The sequence below is a fragment of the Coregonus clupeaformis genome, chromosome 12 (assembly GCF_020615455.1).
Source record: "Coregonus clupeaformis isolate EN_2021a chromosome 12, ASM2061545v1, whole genome shotgun sequence".
NCBI classification, from domain to species: domain Eukaryota; kingdom Metazoa; phylum Chordata; class Actinopteri; order Salmoniformes; family Salmonidae; genus Coregonus; species Coregonus clupeaformis.
The window spans coordinates 52,991,145-53,016,948 of NC_059203.1; the positions used below are offsets into that span (position 1 = coordinate 52,991,145).

A 25,804-nucleotide genomic window follows, 5' to 3' on the forward strand; every position below is an offset into this window, starting at 1 on the left:
CACTTTCCTCTAATGTGATTGGTCCAGGAAGTGTAGTGTTCATTATCTTTCCACCAATCCCAGGAGGACTGAGACACTAAACACACATGCACAAACACACACACAGACAAACACACAGGGGTTTACAAGTCAATTACACCACGACAAGATTAGCCAATTCTCTTATCCTATCTATAATAGCGACTGGAGGTGCACTAACACAGACACACACACACACACACACACACACGGTGTGTTCGGATGTTGTAAAGGGGGTTGTGTCACTTGCGTGTCTCAGGGTTTGGCTTAATTTAAATGCCTAAGTGTATGACGTAGGTTAAAACTGTAAAACATCCCATGAAGAACCCTAACACACACATTTACACACACTTCTAATACAAGAGTGTGTTTATTCTATTTCTGCAGTACACACATACCCACACACACTGAAGTTCATTCTCTCTGAGCTGTAGAGACAGTAACTGGATGTGTTTGACTGACTGCTCTAAAATGACTCTGCTGCCTCTAAAATAGAGTGAGTGTGTTCTTGTGTGTTGATAATGTGTGTGTGTGTGTTTTGTTGTGTTTTCGATGTGGAATCTAGAGTTGATTTCCTTAGAGAGTTTGTCTGTCAGACTGCAGTACAACATCCTACATACACACACAGAGAACGAGAAACACACACACCAACACACACACATACACTTTTCAATCCAGCATTTTGCTTTCATCCCTTAATCCCAAACTGCTTAAGGAAGCGAAGGAGAGAAATCCCTTTACAATGTCTGAGCTCAGCATTGCTTGGCAACGGCTCACAGTCTAACTCAGAAATACCAACACACTCACACATCTCACACATCGGATTGTGGTTTGTGGCAGACAAAATGGCCTTTTCCGGACTTCCAGAAGATTTTCCAGCTTCAATATGTAGAATTTGAGTGTGTATTAGAGAGATGGAGACAAAGAGTATTTGTCCTCTGTGTGAGCCCTTCCTACTAAAGAACTGTCATAGAATAACCAACATGACACTTGGAACTTCATTTCCCATCAGGCCTCAGTTACTGCTCCAGTTCACTCAGGGGTAACCATTGTCCTTAGAACCACAACAAGCACTAAAACCGTCTGGATCTTTTATTAACTAGTCTTACTGCTGCTTTACCCTCAGTGGAGGGCACCATAACATCACTCAATACACTCAGAATTACAGCTCAAATACAAAGCCATGATGTTGGTTGATTATTCTGTGTGAAAGGATGATAGATAAAGAGAGGAGGGGGGAGAGGGAGAGAATGAACACTCATCTCTGATCAAGGATGCATGTTTTCAATCCCCCTTTGTTTATTCTGAAGCGTTTATGAATCCATGTTTCTCCCAATTGCTTTTTCCTGACGTGACAGAGAAGCTGACGGGGACAGAAGGAGGAGAGGAGAGAGGGAGCAGCTAAAAGGATGAGGTGGAGGGGGGCAGAGAGAGGGGCCAGGAGGGGAGGAGAGGTAGAGGGGGGTGTTGAGGCTTTTGCTCTGATTCAAATAGACAGTGAGAGACAGTGAGATGGAACATCTGTTTGTGGGTTTCAACTGGCCTCCTGTCTATTGCTTTGCCCCTGTGGAAAAAGAACGTCAAAATGAACGCACTGACCCATTTTCCCCTTTCCTCTCCCTTTCCTTCTTCGTTTCCTCCCTCTCTCACTCCTTCTCTTTTCTTCTCTGCGCTACCAGTCAGGGTAATCTGAAAACCATACTCTGTGTGTGTATGTGGGGTGTTTGTGTGTGTGTGTTCATGTGAAATCCAAACTCAGTGACTCAGGACAGAACAGTCATTATAGAGATGGGAGCACAGACACTTGTCTTTGTCACATTGTGTGTGTATGTGGCCTAGCCCACGTAGGCTGAGAGGAGCAGCTGTGTTGATTGGTTTTAGTACTGAGGGCTTTTCCAAACTCATAACGTCACGCAAGACTGCAGTCTCACTGCTACAGGGCCCACCCAGCCTAGAGACTCACCACACTGCGCGTTTCTCTCTCTGTATATGTGTGTGTGTCCGTGCGTCAATCTGTGTTTGTGTGTGTGTGTGTGTGTGTGAGTGTGCGTGTCTTTATCTATGTGTGTGTGTGTCTGCGTGTCTGAATATTAAAAGCTGCAGGGTATAGGAGTTGGATCAGAGCCAGAGACTCAGGGAGCTGCCAACAGAGTGCCAAGAGACATGCAGTAATACACACACACACACAATCCCCTTCTCTCTCAGCCCTATCCCCTAAGTAACAAGAACCAATATTAGAGAACAGAGAGGTGGGTTTTAACAGACTAGTGTATCTGCTCCTGTATTATTATATGTATTGTCATTATTTCCCCCTGTACGTATAGTATGTATTCATCTGTTAATCTCACAACTGGGACACTTTGTCAGGTTCTGACTGACACCGGGATGAGCTGTGCTGTTTAGAGGAGAGGATCCTGGTGATTGGACATAAATACCCCAAGTAAAGTGGTGATAGAATAAATAGTACCTGCCTGGTGTGGTGCAGGTGAAATGGCGTGGGCCTGTGGTGCAGGTGAAATGGCTTGGGCCTGTGGTGCAGGTGAAATGGCGTGGGCCTGTGGTGCAGGTGAAATGGCGTGGGCCTGTGGTGCAGGTGAAATGGCATGGGCCTGTGGTGCAGGTGAAATGGTGGGGCCCGTATAGCAGGTGAAATGGCGTGGGCCTGTGGTGCAGGTGAAATGGCGTGGGCCTGTGGTGCAGGTGAAATGGCGTGGGCCTGTGGTGCAGGTGAAATGGTGGGGCCCGTGTAGCAGGTGAAATGGCGTGGGCCTGTGGTGCAGGTGAAATGGCATGGGCCTGTGGTTCAGGTGAAATGGTGGGGCCCGTGGTGCAGGTGAAATGGTGTTTGGCCTGCGGTGCAGGTGAAATGGTGTGAGATAAACATGTGATGTGAATGTGAAAGGTTCTACAAGCGCTGTCTGTGAACTACTGATACTCTGCAACAATGCATTATATTTTATTGTCCCAGATTCTTTAGAAAATGTGAAATCATCAATCTTATCTTGTGTTTGTTTTCCAGGAGTTTGCCACTCTGACCAAGGAGCTGAACATGTGTCGGGAACAGCTGCTGGAGAAAGAAGAGGAAATATCTGAACTGAAAGCTGAGAGGAACAACACCAGGGTAAGAGTGTGTGCTTGTGTTACTGAGTGTATAATGTGTGTATAACGTGTGATGTCTCTATTCTAGCTTCTCTTGGAGCACCTGGAGTGTCTGGTGTCTCGTCACGAGCGCAGTCTGAGGATGACGGTGGTGAAGAGACAAGCTCCTCCTCCCTCTGGGGTCTCCAGCGAGGTGGAGGTCCTCAAGGCCCTCAAGTCCCTGTTCGAACACCACAAAGCCCTGGATGAGAAGGTGTGTGTGTACCTTTATCTCACTGAAAACCAGGCTTTAATTCCAATCCAAAATAACACTGTGGTTGTGTGTCCTACAGGTGCGTGAGAGGCTTCGGGTGGCTCTTGAGAGAGTGACTACACTAGAGGGACAGTTATCAGCCACAACTCAGGAGGTGTGTGTTTGTGTGTGTGTGTGTGTGTGTGTGTGTGTGGGTGTGCATGTGTCTGTGTGTGTATAACATCTGTCCTGTCCCCACCTGCCATCTGCTGATGCCCCCAGTCTGTTAGCTATTCTGAACAACCAACATGCAACCAAGGGACTGTCTCTTCTGCTCTCTGGACAAGACTGCAGAACCTCTCTCTCTCTCTCTCTCTCTCTCTCTCTCTCTCTCTCTCTCTCTCTCTCTCTCTCTCTCTCTCTCTCTCTCTCTCTCTCGCTCTCGCTCTCGCTCTCTCTCTGTCTCCCCTCTCTTCTGCTCTCTCTCTCTGTCTCCCCTCTCTTCTGTTCTCTCTCTCTTCCTTCTCTTAGCACACACACAGAACCAAGGCACACTCTCTTTCTGTTAAAATGTCTCTTACTCGTTCATTCAATAATTTGTTCCCTCTATGTTTCTCTCTCTCCCTTTCTCCTGTTCTCATCTGTTCAACAAGAATCCATTACAAAGGCAAATGAGACTAAATATTCAGTACAAGCTGTGCTGTGCACAGGAAAACCCAAATGCAATCCAAAGTAATAACTTGTTAGGTTCATTTTCTGGTCCTGTACTGTGTGTTGCACCTTTCACCTGCTGTCTCCCCAACTCACTGGAGCCTACATAGAATAGAACAGAATATAATAGAAAATAATAGAATAGAAAGTTATAGAATAGAAAGTTATAGAATAGATATGCCTAGTTTGGCAAACTGTTTGAGATAAGAATGTCAATGGCCACAATATCGTCAGGAAAACCTATTGTATTTTCTTTCTCAGATTATTCCAGAAGCAGTACTAAAAGAGACAGGAACTTTAGAGAAACGTTCATTGCTCATTCCACAGAATCCTCTGAATATTCCTGAAGTGTGTACCTGGTGTTGTGATGTTCCTGTGTGGAGCGATGGGATGGGGCGTCTAGGGCCTGCAGCAGCCAGGGACATCTGTCTCAACTGAGGACAGTCACAGCCTGTTAGAACTCTGGAACTGGGATCAGGACTTCCATTGGTGCTGCTGTAGGAAGCTGTAGAATAGACACACATAGAGAGTTAGAAAGGGAGAGATAGATAGGGAAGCACAGGTAGATAGAGGGGGCAGAGCCATCTCACTCCCACACAGTCTGAGGGACCAGATGGCCTCACCAGGACTACAATATCACATCTAATCATCTCAGCTCAGAGGTGTGTGTGTGTGTGTACTTGTTTTCCTACCTCATCAGGACCCCAATGTCCAAACAATTCACCCAAATGTCCTGACAAGGTAGGAAAACAATAACTTTTTTTGAAATGTCAGGACTTTTTTCATGTCCTGAATTTGTTCAAATTCTATTTTAAGCTTAAGGGTTAGGGTTTTGGGGTTAGTGTTAGTGTTAGGGTTAAGGTTTTTGGGGTTAAGATTAGGGTTAAGGTTAGGGGTACGGTTAAGTTTAGGGTTAGGGGTTAGGGAAAATAGGATATTTAATGGTTAAAAGAAAATACTCACCAAAAAGTCCTGGAATTTCACGAAAATAAAGCTGTGTGTTAATGTGTATGTCTCTGTGTGTGAGTCCCTGAAGAGCAATGTGATGCAGCTTTGGATCTCCTCCTTCATTTTGTGTAAAGCCAAAACATGCCTACCTACCAGCACTCAAACACAACCTAGTGTAGACAAACCTGCATCCAGCATCAGTTAGACCGCCTGATACTCCACCTTTACCTAGAGGTGACCCTTTGCCCTCTGTGTGTGTGTTTGTGTGGGTGTGTGTGTATGTGTGTGTGTGTGTGTGTGTGTGTGTGTGCGTGCGTGTGTGTGTCTGCAGCTGACCGTTGTGAGGCAGAGGAAGGAGGGAGAATCTTTGGACAGGAACGACGCATCCAAATCCACCTGGAAGGTCTGTCTTTCTCTCTGTCTCTGTCTGTCGGTATGTCTATCTATCTTTCTCTCTGTCTCGCTCTCTCTCACACACACGCTCACACACACACATTGCTGATGAGTTAGGCTAAATGCAGAATCTACTCTGTGGTTTAAAGCTCTTTTGTCATTGTGGTGATTATAATGCAGTTTGAGCCCTACTGTACAACCAGATAGCCCTGTCCTCTCTCCCTCTCCTAGTAATATTCCCTGAAATGAGCATGTGTTATGTAACCCTGTCTGTGTCTGTCTATGTCTGTCCACAGGGAATAATGAAGCTTTATGTAGTTAATTATGGAGGACAGTTTGTGCCTGGTCAGTAATCCCACAAGAGGATCAGATGACAGAGCATTCATTGAGCATTAGAAACATGGCTGGAAGTTTACCTGGGATGTATGGGTTCTGTTATAATGCTTTATCATCCTAATAAGATAATTAGTTGTTCCTTTCTTTGGTCAAGAGTTTTCTATCCAAGATGGCGTAGCAGTGCGGTCGTGTTCTATGTTGTGTGTCCGTGTAAATAGCCTGTTTTTTGTATTTTTTTTGGTATTTTTCGTACATATTTCCCTATCACACTTTTCATCCTTATACTAAATATACTTTCCTGCAACCCGCCTCACTCAATGTGGAACGGATTCTATTATTTACTCACCTTTATCTAGAATCTCCAGTTGAAACTAGCTAGTCAGCTAACTAGCTACTTGCTATTAGCCACCGTTAGCGGTTTTCACCCAGAACATCGGATTTTCTGCCGGAATCACTGGACCCTAACACCGGATCGCAACTATCTAGCTGCAACCGAATGGATGTTGCTGTAGGCTAATCACCACTGCCCCCGAAGCAAGCACCAGTTAGACTTGAGCTAGCCTCGAGCCAGGCCCATATCCCGGCTATCTACCTCTTTGTCTACCGGACGGGAGTAGCTAGCTAACTAGCTACTTGCTATTAGCCACCGTTAGCGTTTTTCACCATTGTCCGTGGCCTGCACTACCTACCAGCCAGCTCTAGCCTGGACTATTATCGTCCAGTCTGCACTGTCTGCACAGCGCGTTATCGACCCAGAACACATCGGATTTTCTGCCGGAATCACTAAATCACTGGACCTTTAACACCTGATCATCACAACTAGCTAGCTGCAACCAAATGGATGTTGTTGTTGGCTAATTAGCTTTGAGCTAGCCTCGAGTCCGGCACATCTCCAGGCTATCTACCTCTCTGTCAACCGGACGGGAACTCCTAGAGTCGACACAGAGCCCCGCCGATCCATCACAACTGGTCTGCCGACGTAATCATCTATGGTTTCAACAGGCTTCCCGTTGAAACGACCACGAACATCCATCTGCTAGCCCCGGCCCACTAGCACACGCAAACAATAGCCATGCTTCCTGCTCGCTGTGCTTTAGCACCAATTCGAACTGCTCTCGGACTCACATATTGCTGCTCACTGGACCTTATGATCACTCAGCTGCACAGCTGATGCCTGCTGGACTGTTCCTTTACACGGTACCCTGTCCTGTTTATCTGTTTAGCCTCAGCCCAAACTTTCATCGCCATTACCAGTTGTTGTCTTAGCTCTCTCTAATAACACCTGTGATTGCTTTATGCCTCTCTCCCATGTCAATATGCCTTACCTATTGCTGTTCCAGTTAGTTCTTATTATACAATTTCAATATAGAACCCCAAGTCATTCTCAAACTGCCTCAAATAGCTCCTTTGTTCCACCCTCCATACACGCCGAGACCGGCTCAATCGGTGCCTCCAGTGATGCTCTCTTTCATTGTTACCCAACGCTTAGGTTTACCTCCACTGTACTCATATCCTTCCATATCCTTGTCTGTACATAATGCCCTGAATCTATTCTACAACGCCCAGAAATCTGCCCCCTTTATTCTCTGTACCCAACGCACTAGAAGACCAGTTCTTAAAGCCTTTAGCCATATCCTTATTCTAGTCCTCCTCTGTTCCTCTGGTGATGTAGAGGCTAACCCAGGCCCTGCAGCCCCCGGTATCACTCCTACTCCCCAGGAGTTATAATTTGTTGACTTCTGTAACAGTAAAAGCCTTGGTTTTCTGCACGTTAACATCAGAAGCCTCCTTCCTAAGTTTGAGTTATTCACTGCATTAGCACACTCCGCCAACCCTGATGTTCTAGCAGTGTCTGAATCCTGGCTTAGGAAGATCCCCAACTACAACATTTTCTGTCTAGATAGAACTGCCAAAGGGGGTGGAGTTGCAATCTACTGTAGAGATAGCCTGCAGAGCTCTATCATACTATCCAGGTCTGTGCCCAAACAGTTTGAGCTCCTACTTCTAAAAATCCACCTTTCCAGAAATAAGTCTCTCACTGTTGCCGCTTGCTACAGCCCCCCCTCAGCCCCCAGCTGTGCCCTGGACACCATATGTGAATTGATTGCCCCCCCATCTATCCTCAGAGTTCATACTGCTTGGTGACCTAAACTGGGATATGCTTAACACCCCGGCCATTCTACAATCCAAACTAGATGCCCTCAATCTCACACAAATTATCAAGGAACCTACCAGGTTGTAACGATCCCGGCTGTCTGAGTCGGGTCCTGTCTGGTGACTAGTGTTCCTGTTCGTAATCTCCAGTTTCCCGAGGGTTCGGGAACGCTCCGGGGAGCGCTCTTGTTTTCCGCACCTGCATCCCATCAGCAATCTGCACACCTGGTCCTGATCATCACCCTTCTTAGGCTCTGGCCCAACATCCAGTTCCTGCCGGATCGTTAGCCATGAACAGTATGTTTGTCTGCGTATCAGTCTCTGAGCCATTAGTGTTAGTTTTGTTGTTTTGCACCTTTTTGACTAGCTGTGTACTGACCTCCGTTTTTGTTCTGTCTGCAGTCTCTCACCGGAACCTTCACCCAACCTCTGCCTGATGGTCGGCGGCTGCCGAGCCAGTACCGGACCAACCACTGCACCCTCAACAACCCATCCACGCCACCCGCTCTGTTCCCTGGATTATTCAGCCTCACTCGGAATCTATTAATAAACACTCACCTTTGCCTCAACGTACCTTGTCCTGGTCTGCTTCTGGGTTCTGGCTTAGTTAACCGTGACAGAACGATCCGGCCAGTAATGAACCCAGCGGACCTGGACTCCGTTCGCCATGCTATTACCCAGCAGGAGAAGATGTTGGGCCATCATAGCACGGTACTACAGGGAGATCGCGTTGTCAGTTCGGAACCTTTCTACCGGTCTGACGGAGGTCCAGAACCAACGTAAGTGTCCGGTGGAGGATCCACTACCGGTTTCACCCATCTCGCCTGCCGCTTCTGAAGCGGTGTCCATCCGTGAGCCCAAGGTTCCGACGCCGGATAAATATGAGGGGGAGCTGGGAAGATGCCGTTCCTTCCTTATGCAGTGTGGATTAGTGTTCGATCTACAGCCCTACTCTTATGCCACAGACAAGGCTAGGATAGCCTTTGTGATTGAGTTGCTGCGTGGTCGAGCGCTGGAGTGGGCTTCAGCCGTTTGGGAACGACAGGATCCCTGCATGGCTTCATACCAGGGGTTCACGGCCGAGATGAGGAAGCTCTTCGACCATTCCGTCCGAGGGAGGGACGCAGCTAGGCGCCTGTTTTCGCTTCGCCAAGGAACTCGCAGCGTGGCCGACTTCGTGATCGAGTTCAAGACGTTGGCTGTGGAGAGTGGGTGGAACGAGGAGTCTCTGCAAGCGGCCTTTTACCAGGGTCTGTCGGAGCAGCTCAAGGATGAGTTGATCTCCTATCCGGAGCCTAGTGACCTGGACAGCTTGGTAGCCTTGTCTATTCGGGTGGATAATCGAGTCCGAGAGCGAAGGAGGGAGAAGCAATGGGGTCCGTCCAATCGATCAGCTTCTCAGTTCCCAGTCGGGTCGGGTGGTGGACCAGAACACGTCGATCATTCTCCACCACAATGGATTAGTGGGAGGTCCTCTCTCCCGATTCTGAACCCATGCAAGTGGGGCGGCACGGGTTAACCAAGGAGGAGCGTCAACATAGACGTAAGACCAACTGCTGCCTCTACTGTGGTAGCTCGGGACATTACATCTCCACTTGTTCCCGGCGGTCGTCAAACTGCCCGGCTCGCTAAAGTTGGGAGGACTTTTAGCGAGCCAGTTTCAACCTCTCAGTACCTCTGTCAGACCCCGTTTCCCGGCTACCCTTGTGAACAGGAATCAGAGCTTAGCGCTTAACGCTTTTATCGATTCAGGTGCCGATGGAAGCTTTCTTGATGCCGAGTTGGTGGAACAGCTGGGGCTTTCAAGGAGCAATTGCCGGAAGCCATTGAAGCGACCACTCTGAACGGCAGTAGTCTGGCACGTATCACGATGAGGACTGAACCGGTTAAGATGCGGTTGTCGGGGGAATCATTCTGAGATGATTTCATTCTTCATTCTGCCGTCTTCCCATGTTCCTCTGGTCCTTGGATACCCCTGGCTGAAGGAACACAATCCCACGTTCGATTGGGTGACGGGCAAGGTAACGAGTTGGAGCCTTGATTGTCATGCTAACTGTCTCAAGACTGCCTGCCCCCATTCGGTTCCCAGTCAGGTGATTGAGGCTAAACCCCCAGATTTGTCCCTGGTTCCCGAGACATATCACGATTTGGGGGAAGTTTTCAGTAAGCAGAAGGCTCGGTCACTCCCTCCCCACCGACCATATGATTGTGCCATCAACCTGGTTCCTGGAGCTGTCTACCCCAAGGGAAGGTTATACAGTATCTCCCGACCTGAACGTGAGGCGTTGGAGACCTACATCAAGGAGTCCCTAGCTGCTGGTCTCGTTCGTCCCTCGTCATCACCCCTGGGGGCAGGATTCTTCTTTGTGGGTAAGAAGGATGGCTCTCTTCGACCGTGTATTGATTATCGGGGTTGAATGACATCACGGTCAAGAACAAGTATCCCCTGCCCTTGATGAGTTCTGCCTTCGACTCCTTACAGGGTGCTACGGTGTTCACCAAGCTAGACCTACGCAATGCGTATCACCTGGTCCGGATCAGAGAGGGGGACGAGTGGTTGACGGGTTTCAATACACCGATGGGTCACTCGAGTATCAGGTGATGCCGTTTGGACTGACCAATGCTCCAGCGGTATTCCAGAGTATGGTGAACGACGTCCTGAGAGATATGATCGGTCTCTTTGTGTTTGTTTACCTGGATGACATTCTGATCTTCTCGAAGGAACCTTCCGACCACGTCCAGCATGTCCGGCAGGTTCTGCAGCGATTGTTGGAGAATCGCCTGTTCGTGAAGGCCGAGAAGTGCGAGTTTCACGCCCACACTACATCCTTTCTCGGGTACATCATCTCCAGGGGAGAGATTAGGATGGACCAGGAGAAGGTTAGAGCGGTTCTGGAATGGGCCCAGCCCGGTACGAGATTGCAGCTCCAGAGATTTTTTGGGGTTTGCGAATTTCTACCGCAGATTCATCCGGGGATTACAGCCGTGTGGCCGCTCCGTTAACTGCCTTGACTTCCAGTATCAGGACCTTCAAGTGGAATCCGGAGGCGGATCGAGCGTTTCTGGATTTGAAGAGGCGATTCACCAACGCACCGATTCTCTCTCAACCCGGACACGGCCCGTCAGTTCGTCGTTGAAGTGGACGCGTCTGATGTGGGAGTTGGCGCCATCCTGTCGCAGCGATGCTCCACGGACAGTAAACTCCATCCCTGCGCCTACTACTCTCGTCGCCTTTCGCCTGCGGAGAGGAATTACGATGTGGGTAACCGGGAGCTTCTCGCGGTGAAACTTGCCTTGGAGGAGTGGCGCCATTGGTTGGAGGGGGCGGAGCAACCGTTTATTGTCTGGACTGACCACAAGAATCTTGCTTACGTGCAATCGGCTAAACGTCTCAACTCCCGTCAGGCCAGGTGGGCGTTGTTTTTCGGACGATTCAAGTTTGCCCTGACGTTCCGACCTGGATCTAAGAACGGCAAGGCGGACGCCTTGTCCCGGATGTTCTCCAAGACGGAGGAGAGTGGGTCCAAGACCGAGACAATCCTCCCCGGAACTGCGTCGTGGGAGCAGTTATGTGGAAGATTGAGGAGGAGGTGCTGGCGGCCCTTCGGACTCAGCCCGGTCCCGGTAACGGTCCACCCGGTCGGTTGTTTGTGCCTGAGTCGGTTCGTCCTGCTGTCCTCAAATGGTCCCACGCCAGCAAGATGGCTTGTCACCCTGGCGTGGCTCGGACAATGGCGTTTCTTCGCAGACGTTTTTGGTGGCCTGCCATGGCCGAGGATACTCGGGGTTTTGTTGCTGCCTGTCCAGTGTGTGCGCAGAATAAGAGTACCAATCGGCCCAGCTCTGGACTACTTCACCCCCTTCCTATTCCCCGGCGACCATGGTCGCATCTGGCCCTGGACTTCGTCACTGGGTTGCCCGCTTCTGAGGGGAACACGGTCGTTCTGACTATCGTGGACAGATTCAGCAAGTTCGCCCACTTTGTGCCTATTGCCAAGCTTCCCTCTGCCTCGGAGACGTCCGAGATCCTGGTTAGGGAGGTTTTCAGGGTCCACGGTTTGCCCAGTGATATCGTTTCCGACCGTGGCCCTCAGTTTACCTCTGCTGTCTGGAAGTCCTTCTGTTTGGCCATTGGAGCTACAGTCAGTCTCACATCTGGTTTTCACCCCCAATCCAATGGTCAGGCGGAGAGAGCCAACCAGAAGATGGAATCCACGCTACGCTGTCTGGTCTCTTCCAACCCCACCTCCTGGGTCTCTCAGTTGCCTTGGGTTGAGTATGCCCACAATACTCTTCCTACATCTGCCACTGGGATGTCTCCCTTCCAGTGCCTGTATGGCTACCAACCTCCCCTGTTTCCTTCTCAGGAGAAGGAGCTCTCAGTGCCTTCTGTTCAGGCCCATATTCGTCGTTGCCACCGGACCTGGCATCGGGCCAGAAAGGCACTCCTTAGAGTTTCGGACCGGTATCAGCTCCAGGCGAATCGTCGCCGGATCCCCGCTCCCACCTATACCATCGGAGATAGGGTTTGGTTGGCCACACGGGATCTTCCGTTACGGACTGAGTCTAGGAAGTTGTTACCGAAGTTCATTGGTCCGTTTGTGGTGGAGAAGGTGATCAATCCAGTGGCAGTTCGACTCAAACTACCGAGGACGCTCAGAGTCCATCCCACCTTTCATGTCTCCTGCCTCAAGCCTGTCTTCCTCAGTCCTCTGTTGCCTCCTCCGCCTCCTCCTCCTCCTCCTCGGATGATCGGAGGTGGTCCTGCCTACACGGTGCGTCGCATCATGGATTCCAGACGGCGGGGCCGGGGTTTCCCAGTATCTCGTGGACTGGGAGGGGTATGGCCCTGAAGAGAGGAGTTGGATTCCGCGGCGACAGGTCCTAGATGCGGACCTCATCAGTGACTTCTACCGCCTCCATCCTGGCGCTCCGGGAGTCCGCCCGGTGGCGTTCGTCGGAGGGGGGTACTGTAACGATCCCGGCTGTCTGAGTCGGGTCCTGTCTGGTGACTAGTGTTCCTGTTCGTAATCTCCAGTTTCCCGAGGGTTCGGGAACGCTCCGGGGGAGCGCTCTTGTTTTCCGCACCTGCATCCCATCAGCAATCTGCACACCTGGTCCTGATCATCACCCTTCTTAGGCTCTGGCCCAACATCCAGTTCCTGCCGGATCGTTAGCCATGAACAGTATGTTTGTCTGCGTATCAGTCTCTGAGCCATTAGTGTTAGTTTTGTTGTTTTGCACCTTTTTGACTAGCTGTGTACTGACCTCCGTTTTTGTTCTGTCTGCAGTCTCTCACCCGGAACCTTCACCCAACCTCTGCCTGATGGTCGGCGGCTGCCGAGCCAGTACCGGACCAACCACTGCACCCTCAACAACCCATCCACGCCACCCGCTCTGTTCCCTGGATTATTCAGCCTCACTCGGAATCTATTAATAAACACTCACCTTTGCCTCAACGTACCTTGTCCTGGTCTGCTTCTGGGTTCTGGCTTAGTTAACCGTGACACAGGTACAACCCTAAATCCGTAAACATGGGCACCCTCATAGATATCATCCTGACTAACTTACCCTCTAAATACACCTCCGCTGTCTTCAACCAGGATCTCAGCGATCACTGCCTTATTGCCTGCGTCCGTAACGGGTCCGCGGTCAAACGACCACCCCTCATCACTGTCAAACGCAACCTAAAACACTTTAGCAAGCAGCCCTTCCTAATTGACCTGGCCCAGGTATCCTGGATGGATATCGATCTCATTCCGTCAGTAGAGGATGCCTGGTTGTTCTTTAAAAGTGCTTTCCTCTCAATCTTAAATAAGCATGCCCCATTCAAATAATTCAGAACTAAGAACAGATATAGCCCCTGGTTCTCCTCAGACTTGACTGCCCTTGACCAGCACAAAAACATCCTGTGGCGTACTGCATTAGCATCGAATAGCCCCCCCGATATGCAACTTTTCAGGGAAGTTAGGAAAGCAAAGGCTAGCTTTTTCAAACAGAAATTTGCATCCTGTAGCACTAACTCCAAAAGGTTTTGGGACACTGTAAAGTCCATGGAGAATAAGAGCACCTCCTCCCAGCTGCCCACTGCACTGAGGCTAGGAAACACTATCACCACCGATAAATCTACAATAATCGAGAATTTCAACAAGCATTTTGCTATGGCTGGCCATGCTTTCCACCTGGCTACCACTACCCCGGCCACCAGCTCTGCACCTTCCGCTGCAACTTGCCCATGCCACCCCCGCTTCTCCTTCACACAAATTCAGACAGCTGATGTTCTGAAAGAGCTGCAAAATCTGGACCCCTACAAATCATCTGGGCTAGACAATCTTGACCCTTTCTTTCTAAAAATAGCAGCCGAAATTGTCGCAACCCCTATTACTAGCCTGTTCAACCTCTCTTTCGTAACGTCTGAGATCCCCAGAGATTGGAAAGCTGCCGCGGTCATCCCCCTCTTCAAAGGGGGTGACACTCTAGATCCAAACTGTTACAGACCTATATCCATCCTGCCCTGCCTTTCGAAAGTTTTTGAAAGCCAAGTTAACAAACAGATCACCGACCATTTCGAATCCCACCGTACCTTCTCCGCTATGCAATCCGGTTTCCGAGCTGGTCATGGGTGCACCTCAGCCACGCTCAAGGTCCTAAATGATATTATAATCGCGATCAATAATAGACAGTACTGTGCAGCCGTCTTCATTGACCTGACCAAGGCTTTCAACTCTGTCAACCACTGCATTCTTACACCCCTACGTGACTTCCGTCTCGCTTCCGCATTGTCTCCGTGCTGCTGTGCTGTTTGTTGCTACTTGGCTACCTGCCAAACTATTCACGTTTTACTTTTAATAAACGTTTAATCAATCTCTGTGTTCAACAAATTTACCAACTTTTTAGTTTTGTCCTCACTCATCTTTTTTCGTTAAACTTTTTCACCCCGGACGTTTTATCCCGAGACAGAAGAGTCATTTTCCTGTGCGTTTTAGCTGCCAACTTTACTTTATTTTTCCTTTTTTCCATCGCAACTTTTTTCCCTTATTCAACTTTTTCACTCCGGACGCTTTATCTGGACATGGTTCGTCAACATCTTCAACAGCCGAAGCTAAGTAGTAACATTAACATGTTGTCTTCTAATTGCAGTCGCTGTACTCATAATATACAGGGAGAACGATCGCCTTACGGCGAGAATAGCTGTGCTACAAGCCCAGCTTCAGACGCAATCGTTAGGCAAGGGTAATTTCAGTGTAGGAAAGGAAGAAACAGCGTCTGTGCCACCAGTAAGTACAGACAGTAACGTTAGTATAAATCCCCCGCACAGTCCCCGCAGCCGGACAACTTTCTCATGGCTTCTGGAGGGAAATACTGTTGGAATGCTCAACCGGTGTCGCTCATTCAGCCGACAGAAACCTTCAACCGGTTTTCCCCATTATGTAGCGAGTCGGAGTCTGAGTCTGAGTCTTCTCTTGTCTCTACTCCTCCCGTTACGGGGTCTGAGACGCCCGAAGGCTCCCACCATTAGCTCTGACAAATTGAAAACCCTAGTCATTGGCGACTCCATTACCCGCAGTATTAGACTTAAAACGAATCACCCAGCGATCATACACTGTTTACCAGGGGGGCAGGGCTACCGACGTTAAGGCTAATCTAAAGATGGTGCTGGCTAAAGCTAAAACTGGCGAGTGTAGAGAGTATAGAGATATTGTTATCCACGTCGGCACCAACGATGTTAGGATGAAACAGTCAGAGGTCACCAAGTGCAACATAGCTTCAGCGTGTAAATCAGCTAGAAAGATGTGTCGGCATCGAGTAATTGTCTCTGGCCCCCTCCCAGTTAGGGGAAGTGACGAGCTCTACAGCAGAGTCTCAGCACTCAATCGCTGGTTGAAAACTGTTTTCTGCCCCTCCCAAAACATAACATTTGTGGATAATTGGCCCTCTTTCTGGGACTCACCCACAAACAGGACCAAGCCTGACCTGCTGAGGAGTGACGGACTCCATCCTAGCTGGAGGGGTGCTCTCCTCTTATCTACCAACATAGATAGGGCTCTAACTCCTCTAGCCCCACAGTGAAATAGGGTGCAGGCCAGGCAGCAGGCTGTTAGCCAACCTGCCAGCTTAGTGGAGTCTGCCAATAGCATAGTCAGTGTAGTCAGCTCAGCCATACCCATTGAGACTGTGTCTGTGCCTCGACCTAGGTTGGGCAAAACTAAACATGGCGGTGCTCACCCTAGCAATCTTATTAGGATAAAGACCTCCTCCATTCCTGCCATTATTGAAAGAGATCGTGATACCTCACATCTCAAAATAGGGTTACTTAATGTTAGATCCCTCACTTCAAAGGCAGTCATAGTCAATGAACTAATCACTGATCATAATCTTGATGTGATTGGCCTGACTGAAACATGGCTTAAGCCTGATGAATTTGCTGTGTTAAATGAGGCCTCACCTCCTGGTTACACTAGTGACCATATTCCCCGTGCATCCCGCAAAGGCGGAGGTGTTGCTAACATTTACGATAGCAAATTTCAATTTAAAAAAAAAAAATGGCGTTTTCATCTTTTGAGCTTCTAGTCATGAAATCTATGCAGCCTACTCAATCACTTTTTATAGCTACTGTGTACAGGCCTCCTGGGCCATATACAGCGTTCCTCTCTGAGTTTCCTGAATTCCTATCAGACCTTGTAGTCATAGCAGATCATATTCTAATTTTTTGTGATTTTAATATTCACATGGAGAAGTCCACAGACCCACTCCAAAAGTCTTTCGGAGCCATCATCGACTCAGTGGGTTTTGTCCAACATGTCTCTGGACCTACTCACTGCCACAGTCATACTCTGGACCTAGTTTTGTCCCATGGAATAAATGTTGTAGATCTTAATGTTTTTCCACAAAATCCTGGACTATCGGACCACCATTTTATTACGTTTGCAATCGCAACAAATAATCTGCTCAGACCCCAACCAAGGAGCATCAAAAGTCGTGCTATAAATTCTCAGACAACACAAAAATTCCTTGATGCCCTTCCAGACTCCTTCTGCCTACCCAAGGACGTCAGAGGACAAAAATCAGTTAACCACTTAACTGAGGAACTCAATTTAACCTTGCGCAATACCCTAGATGCAGTTGCACCCCTAAAAACGAAAAACATTTGTCATAAGAAACTAGCTCCCTGGTATACAGAAAATACCCGAGCTTTGAAGCAAGCTTCCAGGAAATTGGAACGGAAATGGCGCCACACCAAACTGGAAGTCTTCCGACTAGCTTGGAAAGACAGTACCGTGCAGTACCGAAGAGCCCTCACTGCTGCTCGATCATCCTACTTTTCCAACTTAATCGAGGAAAATAAGAATAATCCAAAATTTCTTTTTGATACTGTTGCAAAGCTAACTAAAAAGCAGCATTCCCCAAGAGAGGATGGCTTTCACTTCAGCAGTAATAAATTCATGAACTTCTTTGAGGAAAAGATCATGACCATTAGAAAGCAAATTACGGACTCCTCTTTGAATCTGCGTATTCCTCCAGGGCTTAGCTGTCCTGGATCTGCACAGCTCTGCGAGGGCCTGGGATCTGGAGAGACACTTAAGTGTTTTAGTACTATATCTCTTGACACAATGATGAAAATAATCATGGCCTCTAAACCTTCAAGCTGCATACTGGATCCTATTCCTACTAAACTGCTGAAGGAGCTGCTTCCTGTGCTTGGCCCTCCTATGTTGAACATAATAAACAGCTCTCTATCCACCGGATGTGTACCAAACTCACTAAAAGTGGCAGTGATAAAGCCTCTCTTGAAAAAGCCAAACCTTGACCCGGAAAATATAAAAAACTATCGGCCTATATCGAATCTTCCATTCCTCTCAAAAATTTTAGAAAAAGCTGTTGCGCAGCAACTCACTGCCTTTCTGAAGACAAACAATGTATACGAAATGCTTCAGTCTGGTTTTAGACCCCATCATAGCACTGAGACTGCACTTGTGAAGGTGGTAAATGACCTTTTAATGGCGTCAGACCGAGGCTCTGCATCTGTCCTCGTGCTACTAGACCTTAGTGCTGCCTTTGACACCATCGATCACCACATTCTTTTGGAGAGACTGGAAACCCAAATTGGTCTACACGGACAAGTTCTGGCCTGGTTTAGATCTTACCTGTCGGAAAGATATCAGTTTGTCTCTGTGAATGGTCTGTCCTCCGACAAATCAACTGTACATTTCGGTGTTCCTCAAGGTTCCGTTTTAGGACCACTATTGTTTTCACTATATATTTTACCTCTTGGGGATGTTATTCGAAAACATAATGTTAACTTTCACTGCTATGCGGATGACACACAGCTGTACATTTCAATGAAACATGGTGAAGCCCCAAAATTGCCCTCGCTAGAAGCCTGTGTTTCAGACATAAGGAAGTGGATGGCTGAAAACGTTTTACTTTTAAACTCGGACAAAACAGAGATGCTTGTTCTAGGTCCCAAGAAACAAAGAGATCTTCTGTTAAATCTGACAATTCATCTTGATGGTTGTAAAGTCGTCTCAAATAAAACTGTGAAGGACCTCGGCGTTACTCTTGACCCTGATCTCTCTTTTGACGAACATATCAAGACTGTTTCAAGGACAGCTTTTTTCCATCTACGTAACATTGCAAAAATCAGAAATTTTCTGTCCAAAAATGATGCAGAAAAATTAATCCATGCATTTGTTACTTCTAGGTTAGACTACTGCAATGCTCTATTTTCCGGCTACCCGGATAAAGCACTAAATAAACTTCAGTTAGTGCTAAATACGGCTGCTAGAATCCTGACTAGAACCAAGAAATTTGATCATATTACTCCAGTGCTAGCTTCCCTACACTGGCTTCCTGTTAAGGCAAGGGCTGATTTCAAGGTTTTACTGTTAACCTATAAAGCGTTACATGGGCTTGCTCCTACCTATCTTTCCGAGTTGGTCCTGCCGTACATACCAATACGTACGCTACGGTCACAAGACGCAGGCCTCCTAATTGTCCCTAGAATTTCTAAGCAAACAGCGGGAGGCAGGGCTTTCTCCTATAGATCTCCATTTTTATGGAACAGTCTGCCTACCCATGTGAGAGACGCAGACTCGGTCTCAACCTTTAAGTCTTTACTGAAGACTTATCTCTTCAGTAGGTCATATGATTGAGTGTAGTCTGGCCCAGGAGTGTGAAGGTGAACGGAAAGGCTCTGGAGCAACGAACAGCCCTTGCTGTCTCTGCCGGGCCGGTTCCCCTCTCCACTGGGGTTCTCTGCCTCTAACCCTGTTGCAGGGGCTGAGTCACTGGCTTGCTGGTGCTCTTTCATGCCGTCCCTGGGAGGGGTGCGTCACTTGAGTGGGTTGAGTTACTGACGTGATCTTCCTGTCTGGGTTGGCGCCCCCCTTGGTTTGTGCTGTGGTGGAGACCTCTGTGGGCTATACTCGGCCTTGTCTCAGGATTGTAAGTTGGTGGTTGAGGATATCCCTCTAGTGGTGCGGGGGCTGTGCTTTGGCAGAGTGGGTGGGGTTATATCCTTCCTGTTTGGCCCTGTCCGGGGTTTCTTCGGATGGGGCCACAGTGTCTCCCGGACCGCTCCTGTCTCAGCCTCCAGTATTTATGCTGCAGTAGTTTATGTGTCGGGGGGCTGGGGTTAGTTGGTTATACCTGGAGTACTTCTCCTGTCTTATCCAGTGTCCTGTGTGAATTTAAGTATGCTCTCTCTAATTCTCTCGTTCTCTCTTTCTCTCTGAGAACCTGAGCCCTAGGACCATACGTCAGGACTACCGGGCATGATGACACCTTGCTGTCCCCAGTCCGCCTGGCCTTGCTGCTATTCCAGTTTCAACTGTTCTGCCTGCGGTTACGAAACCCCTACCTGTCCCAGACCTGCTGTTTTCAACTCTTAATGATCGGCTATGAAAAGCCAACTGAGAGACCTGAGCCCTAGGACCATACGTCGGGACTACCGGCCGTGGTGACTCCTTGCTGTCCCCAGTCCGCCTGGCCTTGCTGCTATTCCAGTTTCAATTGTTCTGCCTGCGGTTATGGAACCCCTACCTGTCCCAGACCTGCTGTTTTCAACTCTTAATGATCGGCTATGAAAAGCCAACTGAGATTTATTCCTGATTATTATTTGACCATGCTTGTCACTTATGAACATTTTTGAACATCTTGGCATGGTTCTGTTATAATCTTCACCCGGCACAGCCAGAAGAGGACTGGCCACCCCTCATAGCCTGGTTCCTCTCTAGGTTTCTTCCTAGGTTTTCGCCTTTCTAGGGAGTTTTTCCTAGCCACCGTGCTTCTACACCTGCATTACTAGCTGTTTGGGGTTTTAGGCTGGGTTTCTGTACAGCACTTCGAGATATTAGCTGATGTAAGAAGGGCTATATAAAATAAAATTGATTGATTCTTATTAGCAGACTAAATAGCATTGGTTTCTCAAATGACTGCCTCGCCTGGTTCACCAACTACTTCTCAGATAGAGTTCAATGTGTCAAATCGGAGGGCCTGTTGTCTGGACCTATGGCAGTCTCTATGGGGGTGCTACAGGGTTCAATTCTTGGGCCGACTCTTTTCTCTGTGTATATCAATGATGTCGCTCTTGCTGCTGGTGATTCTCAGATCCACCTCTACGCAGACGACACCATTTTGTATACATCTGGCCCTTCATTGGACACTGTGTTAACAAACGAGCTTCAATGCCATACAACACTCCTTCCGTAGCCTCCAACTACTCTTAAACACAAGTAAAACTAAATGCATGCTCTTCAATCGAACGCTGCTGGGACCCGCCCACCCGACTAGAATCACTACTCTCGACGGGTCTGACCTAGAGTAAGTGGACAACTACAAATACCTAGGTGTCTGGTTAGACTGTAAACTCTCCTTCCAGACTCACATTAAGCATCTTCAATCCAAAGTTAAATCTAGAATCGGCTTCCTATTTCGCAACAAAGCCTCCTTCACTCATGCTGCCAAACATGCCCTCGTAAAACTGACTATCCTACCGATCCTTGACTTCGGCGATGTCATTTACAAAATAGCCTCCAACACTCTACTCAGCAAATTGGATGTAGTCTATCACAGTGCCATCCGTTTTGTCACCAAAGCCCCATATACTACCCACCACTGTGACCTGTACGCTCTTGTTGGCTGGTCCTCACTACATATTCGTCGCCAAACCCACTGGCTCCAGGCCATCTATAAATCACTGCTAGGCAAATCTCCGCCTTATCTTAGCTCATTGGTCACCATAGCAGCACCCACCTGTAGTCTGCGCTCCAGCAGGTATATCTCACTGGTCATCCCCAAAGCCAACACCTCCTTTGGCCGCCATTCCTTCCAGTTCTCTGCTGCCAATGACTGGAACAAACTGCAAAAATCTCTGAAGCTGGAGACTCTTATCTCCCTCACTAACTTTAAGCATCAGTTGTCAGAGCACCTTACCGATCACTGCACCTGTACACAGCCCATCTGAAATTAGCCTACCCAACTACCTCATCCCTATATTGTTATTTATTTTGCTCTTTTGCACCCCAGTATCTCTATTTGCACATCATCTCTTGCACATCTAGCATTCCAGTGTTAATACTCATTGTAATTATTTTGCACTATGGCCTATTTATTGCCTTACCTCCATAACTTGCTACATTTGCACACACTGTATATATATTTTCTGTGGTATTTTTGACTTTATGTTTTGTTTTTATCGCACTGCTTTGCTTTATCTTGGCCAGGTCGCAGTTGTAAATGAGAACTTGTTCTCAATTGGCTTACCTGGTTAAATAAAGGTGAAAAAAATAAAATTAAAATAAAGAGTGCTACAGTAGAACAGTGCAGTCTACAAGCCTAGCAGAGAACTAAGCAGTTCAGCTGATATGAGTAGCATGTCTACACTGAGTATACAAAACATATTGAGTTGCACCTCCTTTTGCCCTCAGAACAGCCTCAATTCCTTGGGCAATGGACTCTACAAGGTGTCAAAAGTGTTCCACAGGGATGGTGGCCCATGTTGACTCCAATGCTATCCACAGTTGTGTCAAGTTGAGAGAAGTGGCCCTGTGTAGCTCAGTTGGTAGAGCATGGTGCTTGCAATGCCAGGGTTGTGGGTTTGATTCCCATGGGGGGCCAGTATGAAAAAAAAAGTATGCACTCACTAACTGTAAGTTGCTCTGGATAAGAGTGTCTGCTAAATAATGTAAAAGTGGTCCCTTTTCTGCAGACTGGGAGGGTAGAGGGTAGCTGCTTTTGGCAGCGAGTCACTTACTCTAGACCTCCCTCTGGGAAAAGCATGCACCCTGAGAGCAGAGCAGAGCAGAGCAGAGCAAGAGAGAGAGAGAGAGTGCAGTGTTGTCCAGATTTCCTCTATTTCATAGTGCCACACTGCCCCAGGCCCTGTCAACACACTGTACTCTAACCCCTACCCAGCCACACATGCTTACCCTCACCACAACCCTTACCTCCTTCCTAATCCTTAGCTTAATACCTACCGACAGACTGGCAGCTCCTGGAATGCTTTCGAGGTTTAAATAGACCTTGCCTAACACACCCTAGGACAGGGTTTCCCAAACTCGGTCCTGGGGCCCCCCCGGGTGCACGTTTTGTTTTCTGCCCTAGCACTACACAGCTGATTCAAATAATCAGCTAATCATCAAGCTTTGATAATTGGAATCAGCTGTGTAATGTTAGTGCAAAAACCAAAACGTGCACCCCTTGGTGTCCCAAGGACCGAGTGTGGGAAACGCTGCCCTAGGAACTCTACAGGAAGGAACAGACAGACAGACAGACAGACAGACACTCTTATGTTCTCTAGCTATGATATGAATGAGAAATACAGTGGGGGAAAAAAGTATTTGTCAGCCACCAATTGTGCAAGTTCTCCCACTTAAAAAGATGAGAGGCCTGTAATTTTCATCATAGGTACACGTCAACTATGACAGACAAAATGAGGGAAAAAAATCCAGAAAATCACATTGTAGGATTTTTAATGAATTTATTTGCAAATTATGGTGGAAAATAAGTATTTGGTCAATAGCAAAAGTTTCTCAATACTTTGTTATATACCCTTTGTTGGCAATGACACAGGTCAAACGTTTTCTGTAAGTCTTCACAAGGTTTTCACACACTGTTGCTGCTATTTTGGCCCATTCCTCCATGCAGATCTCCTCTAGAGCAGTGATGTTTTGGGGCTGTCGCTGGGCAAAACAGACTTTCAACTCCATCCAAAGATTTTCTATGGGGTTGAGATCTGGAGACTGGCTAGGCCACTCCAGGACCTTGAAATGCTTCTTACGAAGCCACTCCTTCATTGCCCGGGCGGTGTGTTTGGGATCATTGTCATGCTGAAAGACTCAGCCACATTTCATCTTCAATGCCCTTGCTGATGGAAGGAGGTTTTCACTCAAAATCTCACGATACATGGCCCCATTCATTCTTTCCTTTACACGGATCAGTCGTCCTGGTCCCTTTGCAGAAAAACAGCCCCAAAGCATGATGTTTCCACCCCCATGCTTCACAGTAGGTATGGCGTTCTTTGGATGCAACTCAGCATTCTTTGTCCTCCAAACACGATTGAGTTGAGTTTTTACCAAAAAGTTCTATTTTGGTTTCATCTGACCATATGACATTCTCCCAATCCTCTTCTGGATCATCCAGATGCACTCTAGCAAACTTCAGACGGGCCTGGACATGTACTGGCTTAAGCAGGGGGACACGTCTGGCACTGCAGGATTTGAGTCCCTGGCGGCGTAGTGTGTTACTGATGGTAGGCTTTGTTACTTTGGTCCCAGCTCTCTGCAGGTCATTCACTAGGTCCCCCGTGTGGTTCTGGGATTTTTGCTCACCGTTCTTGTGATCATTTTGACCCCACGAGGTGAGATCTTGCGTGGAGCCCCAGATCGAGGGAGATTATCAGTGGTCTTGTATGTCTTCCATTTCCTAATAATTGCTCCCACAGTTGATTTCTTCAAACCAAGCTGCTTACCTATTGCAGATTCAGTCTTCCCAGCCTGGTGCAGGTCTACAATTTTGTTTCTGGTGTCCTTTGACAGCTCTTTGGTCTTGGCCATAGTGGAGTTTGGAGTGTGACTGTTTGAGGTTGTGGACAGGTGTCTTTTATACTGATAACAAGTTCAAGCAGGTGCCATTAATACAGGTAACGAGTGGAGGACAGAGGAGCCTCTTAAAGAAGAAGTTACAGGTCTGTGAGAGCCAGAAATCTTGCTTGTTTGTAGGTGACCAAATACTTATTTTCCACCATAATTTGCAAATATTCATTAAAAATCCTACAATGTGATTTTCTGGAGAAAAAAAATCTCAATTTGTCTGTCATAGTTGACGTGTACCTATGATGAAAATTACAGGCCTCTCTCATCTTTTTAAGTGGGAGAACTTGCACAATTGGTGGCTGACTAAATACTTTTTTTCCCCACTGTATGTAATAATTGGAGTCATACTGATTCTGAGTGGCAACATGTGGGTCTGTGCGTGCGTATGAAGACAGATGAATAGGAGAGAGGGAGGGGGGTCCTGATAGTGGGGCTGCCCGCTGTGCTGCCTGTCTCAATGTGTCTCCCTGAAGGTTCTTCTCATTAACACCACATCATTAATTTTACTTTGGGCTGAGAGAGAAACGTCAAAACAACAAAATCTCACCACACAAACACATACACACACGCCACACAAATTGTGCCTTTCTGGGTCACTAAGACCTCCGACATTAGCAGAATAAACTTTCTTCAAGTGTAAACAACATCAGCATCACAACATGCCACCTCCCCTTTGTCTATTGCTCTCTCTCTCTCTCTCTCTCTTTCCCTGAATAAACACGTGTGTGTTTTGTGTGTGTGTGTGTGACCCTTCAGAGGCTACCTAACGGTTCCATAGACGCCCATGACGATGGGAGCCGGTCGGTGGAGCTGCAGGAGCTTCTGGATCGGACCAATCAGGAGCTGGCTCAGAGCCGTGAGCGTTCGGGCACGCTCAGTACACGCGTGGCAGACCTGGAGGCGGAGCTAGCCAACACTCGCCGAGACCTGAGTCGCAGCGAGGAGCTATCAGTCAAACAACAGAGGGAACAGAGAGAGGTGAGCGTTATTGAGGAGATAGGAAAAGAGAAGGGGGAATCCAATATGTCTCATTCATAAACATAAACACTGTTGATTCTATAGAACTCACCAGTGTCTAAATGAATAGGCAATGCTCTATGTTATGTTTCCTGGTATGAACACACACAGTATTTATATGCCTGTTGTAGGGGCTGGCACAGAGGGAGGATATGGAGGAGCGGATTACAACGTTAGAAAAACGTTACCTGGCCGCTCAGAGGGAAACCACCCACATCCATGACCTCAACGACAAACTGGAGAACGAACTGGTTACCAAGGACTCTCTGCACCGACAGGTAACACACACATGCTGAATAAGTCACCATTGACTGTGCATGGGCAGGTATGACACTGGCCCTGTGTAGCTCAGTTGGTGGAGCATGGCGCTTGCAACGCCAGGGTTGTGGGTTTGATTCCCTCGGGGGGACAGTATAAAAAAAAATAATGTATGCCCTCACTAACTGTAAGTCGCTCTGGATAAGAGCGTCTGCTAAATGACGTAAATGTAAATATGAACACATACACACCTCGGGAGTTTGGAGGGGGTCCATACTGGTTCACAGAAAGAGGGGACAGGGTGAGGTAGGGGACACACACACACAAGGGGGTGAATGAAGGTTTGTAAACCGTTCAGTTGAGGGTGAAGTTCAGTTCATCTCCACTTGATGCCAGAGAACGTGAGGGTGACACAGAGTATCCATTACTACCTCAGAGACATTATTGGGGACAGGCCTCTAAGGTTCCATCTATCACATACCAGTTAGTATCAGGGACTTGTGTCTGAGCTAGCATAGAAGTAACAGTGTGAAGTAACAGAAAT

General features: G+C 47.9%; 1 protein-coding gene across 11 annotated transcripts in view; it reads left to right on the top strand.

Moving 5' to 3' along the window:
• Window positions 1-25,804, top strand: part of LOC121577696 (liprin-alpha-4) — a 163,153-nt gene that overhangs the window by 120,258 nt on the left and 17,091 nt on the right. For all 11 annotated transcript variants that reach the window (XM_045223938.1, XM_045223932.1, XM_045223935.1 and 8 more), the window contains exons 2-7: window positions 3,038-3,139; window positions 3,206-3,370; window positions 3,450-3,524; window positions 5,340-5,411; window positions 24,742-24,963; window positions 25,134-25,280. In XM_045223938.1, the coding sequence (XP_045079873.1) occupies window positions 3,068-3,139; window positions 3,206-3,370; window positions 3,450-3,524; window positions 5,340-5,411; window positions 24,742-24,963; window positions 25,134-25,280 (753 nt within the window). In that variant the 5' untranslated portion in view covers window positions 3,038-3,067. The remainder of the gene's footprint in view (window positions 1-3,037; window positions 3,140-3,205; window positions 3,371-3,449; window positions 3,525-5,339; window positions 5,412-24,741; window positions 24,964-25,133; window positions 25,281-25,804) is intronic.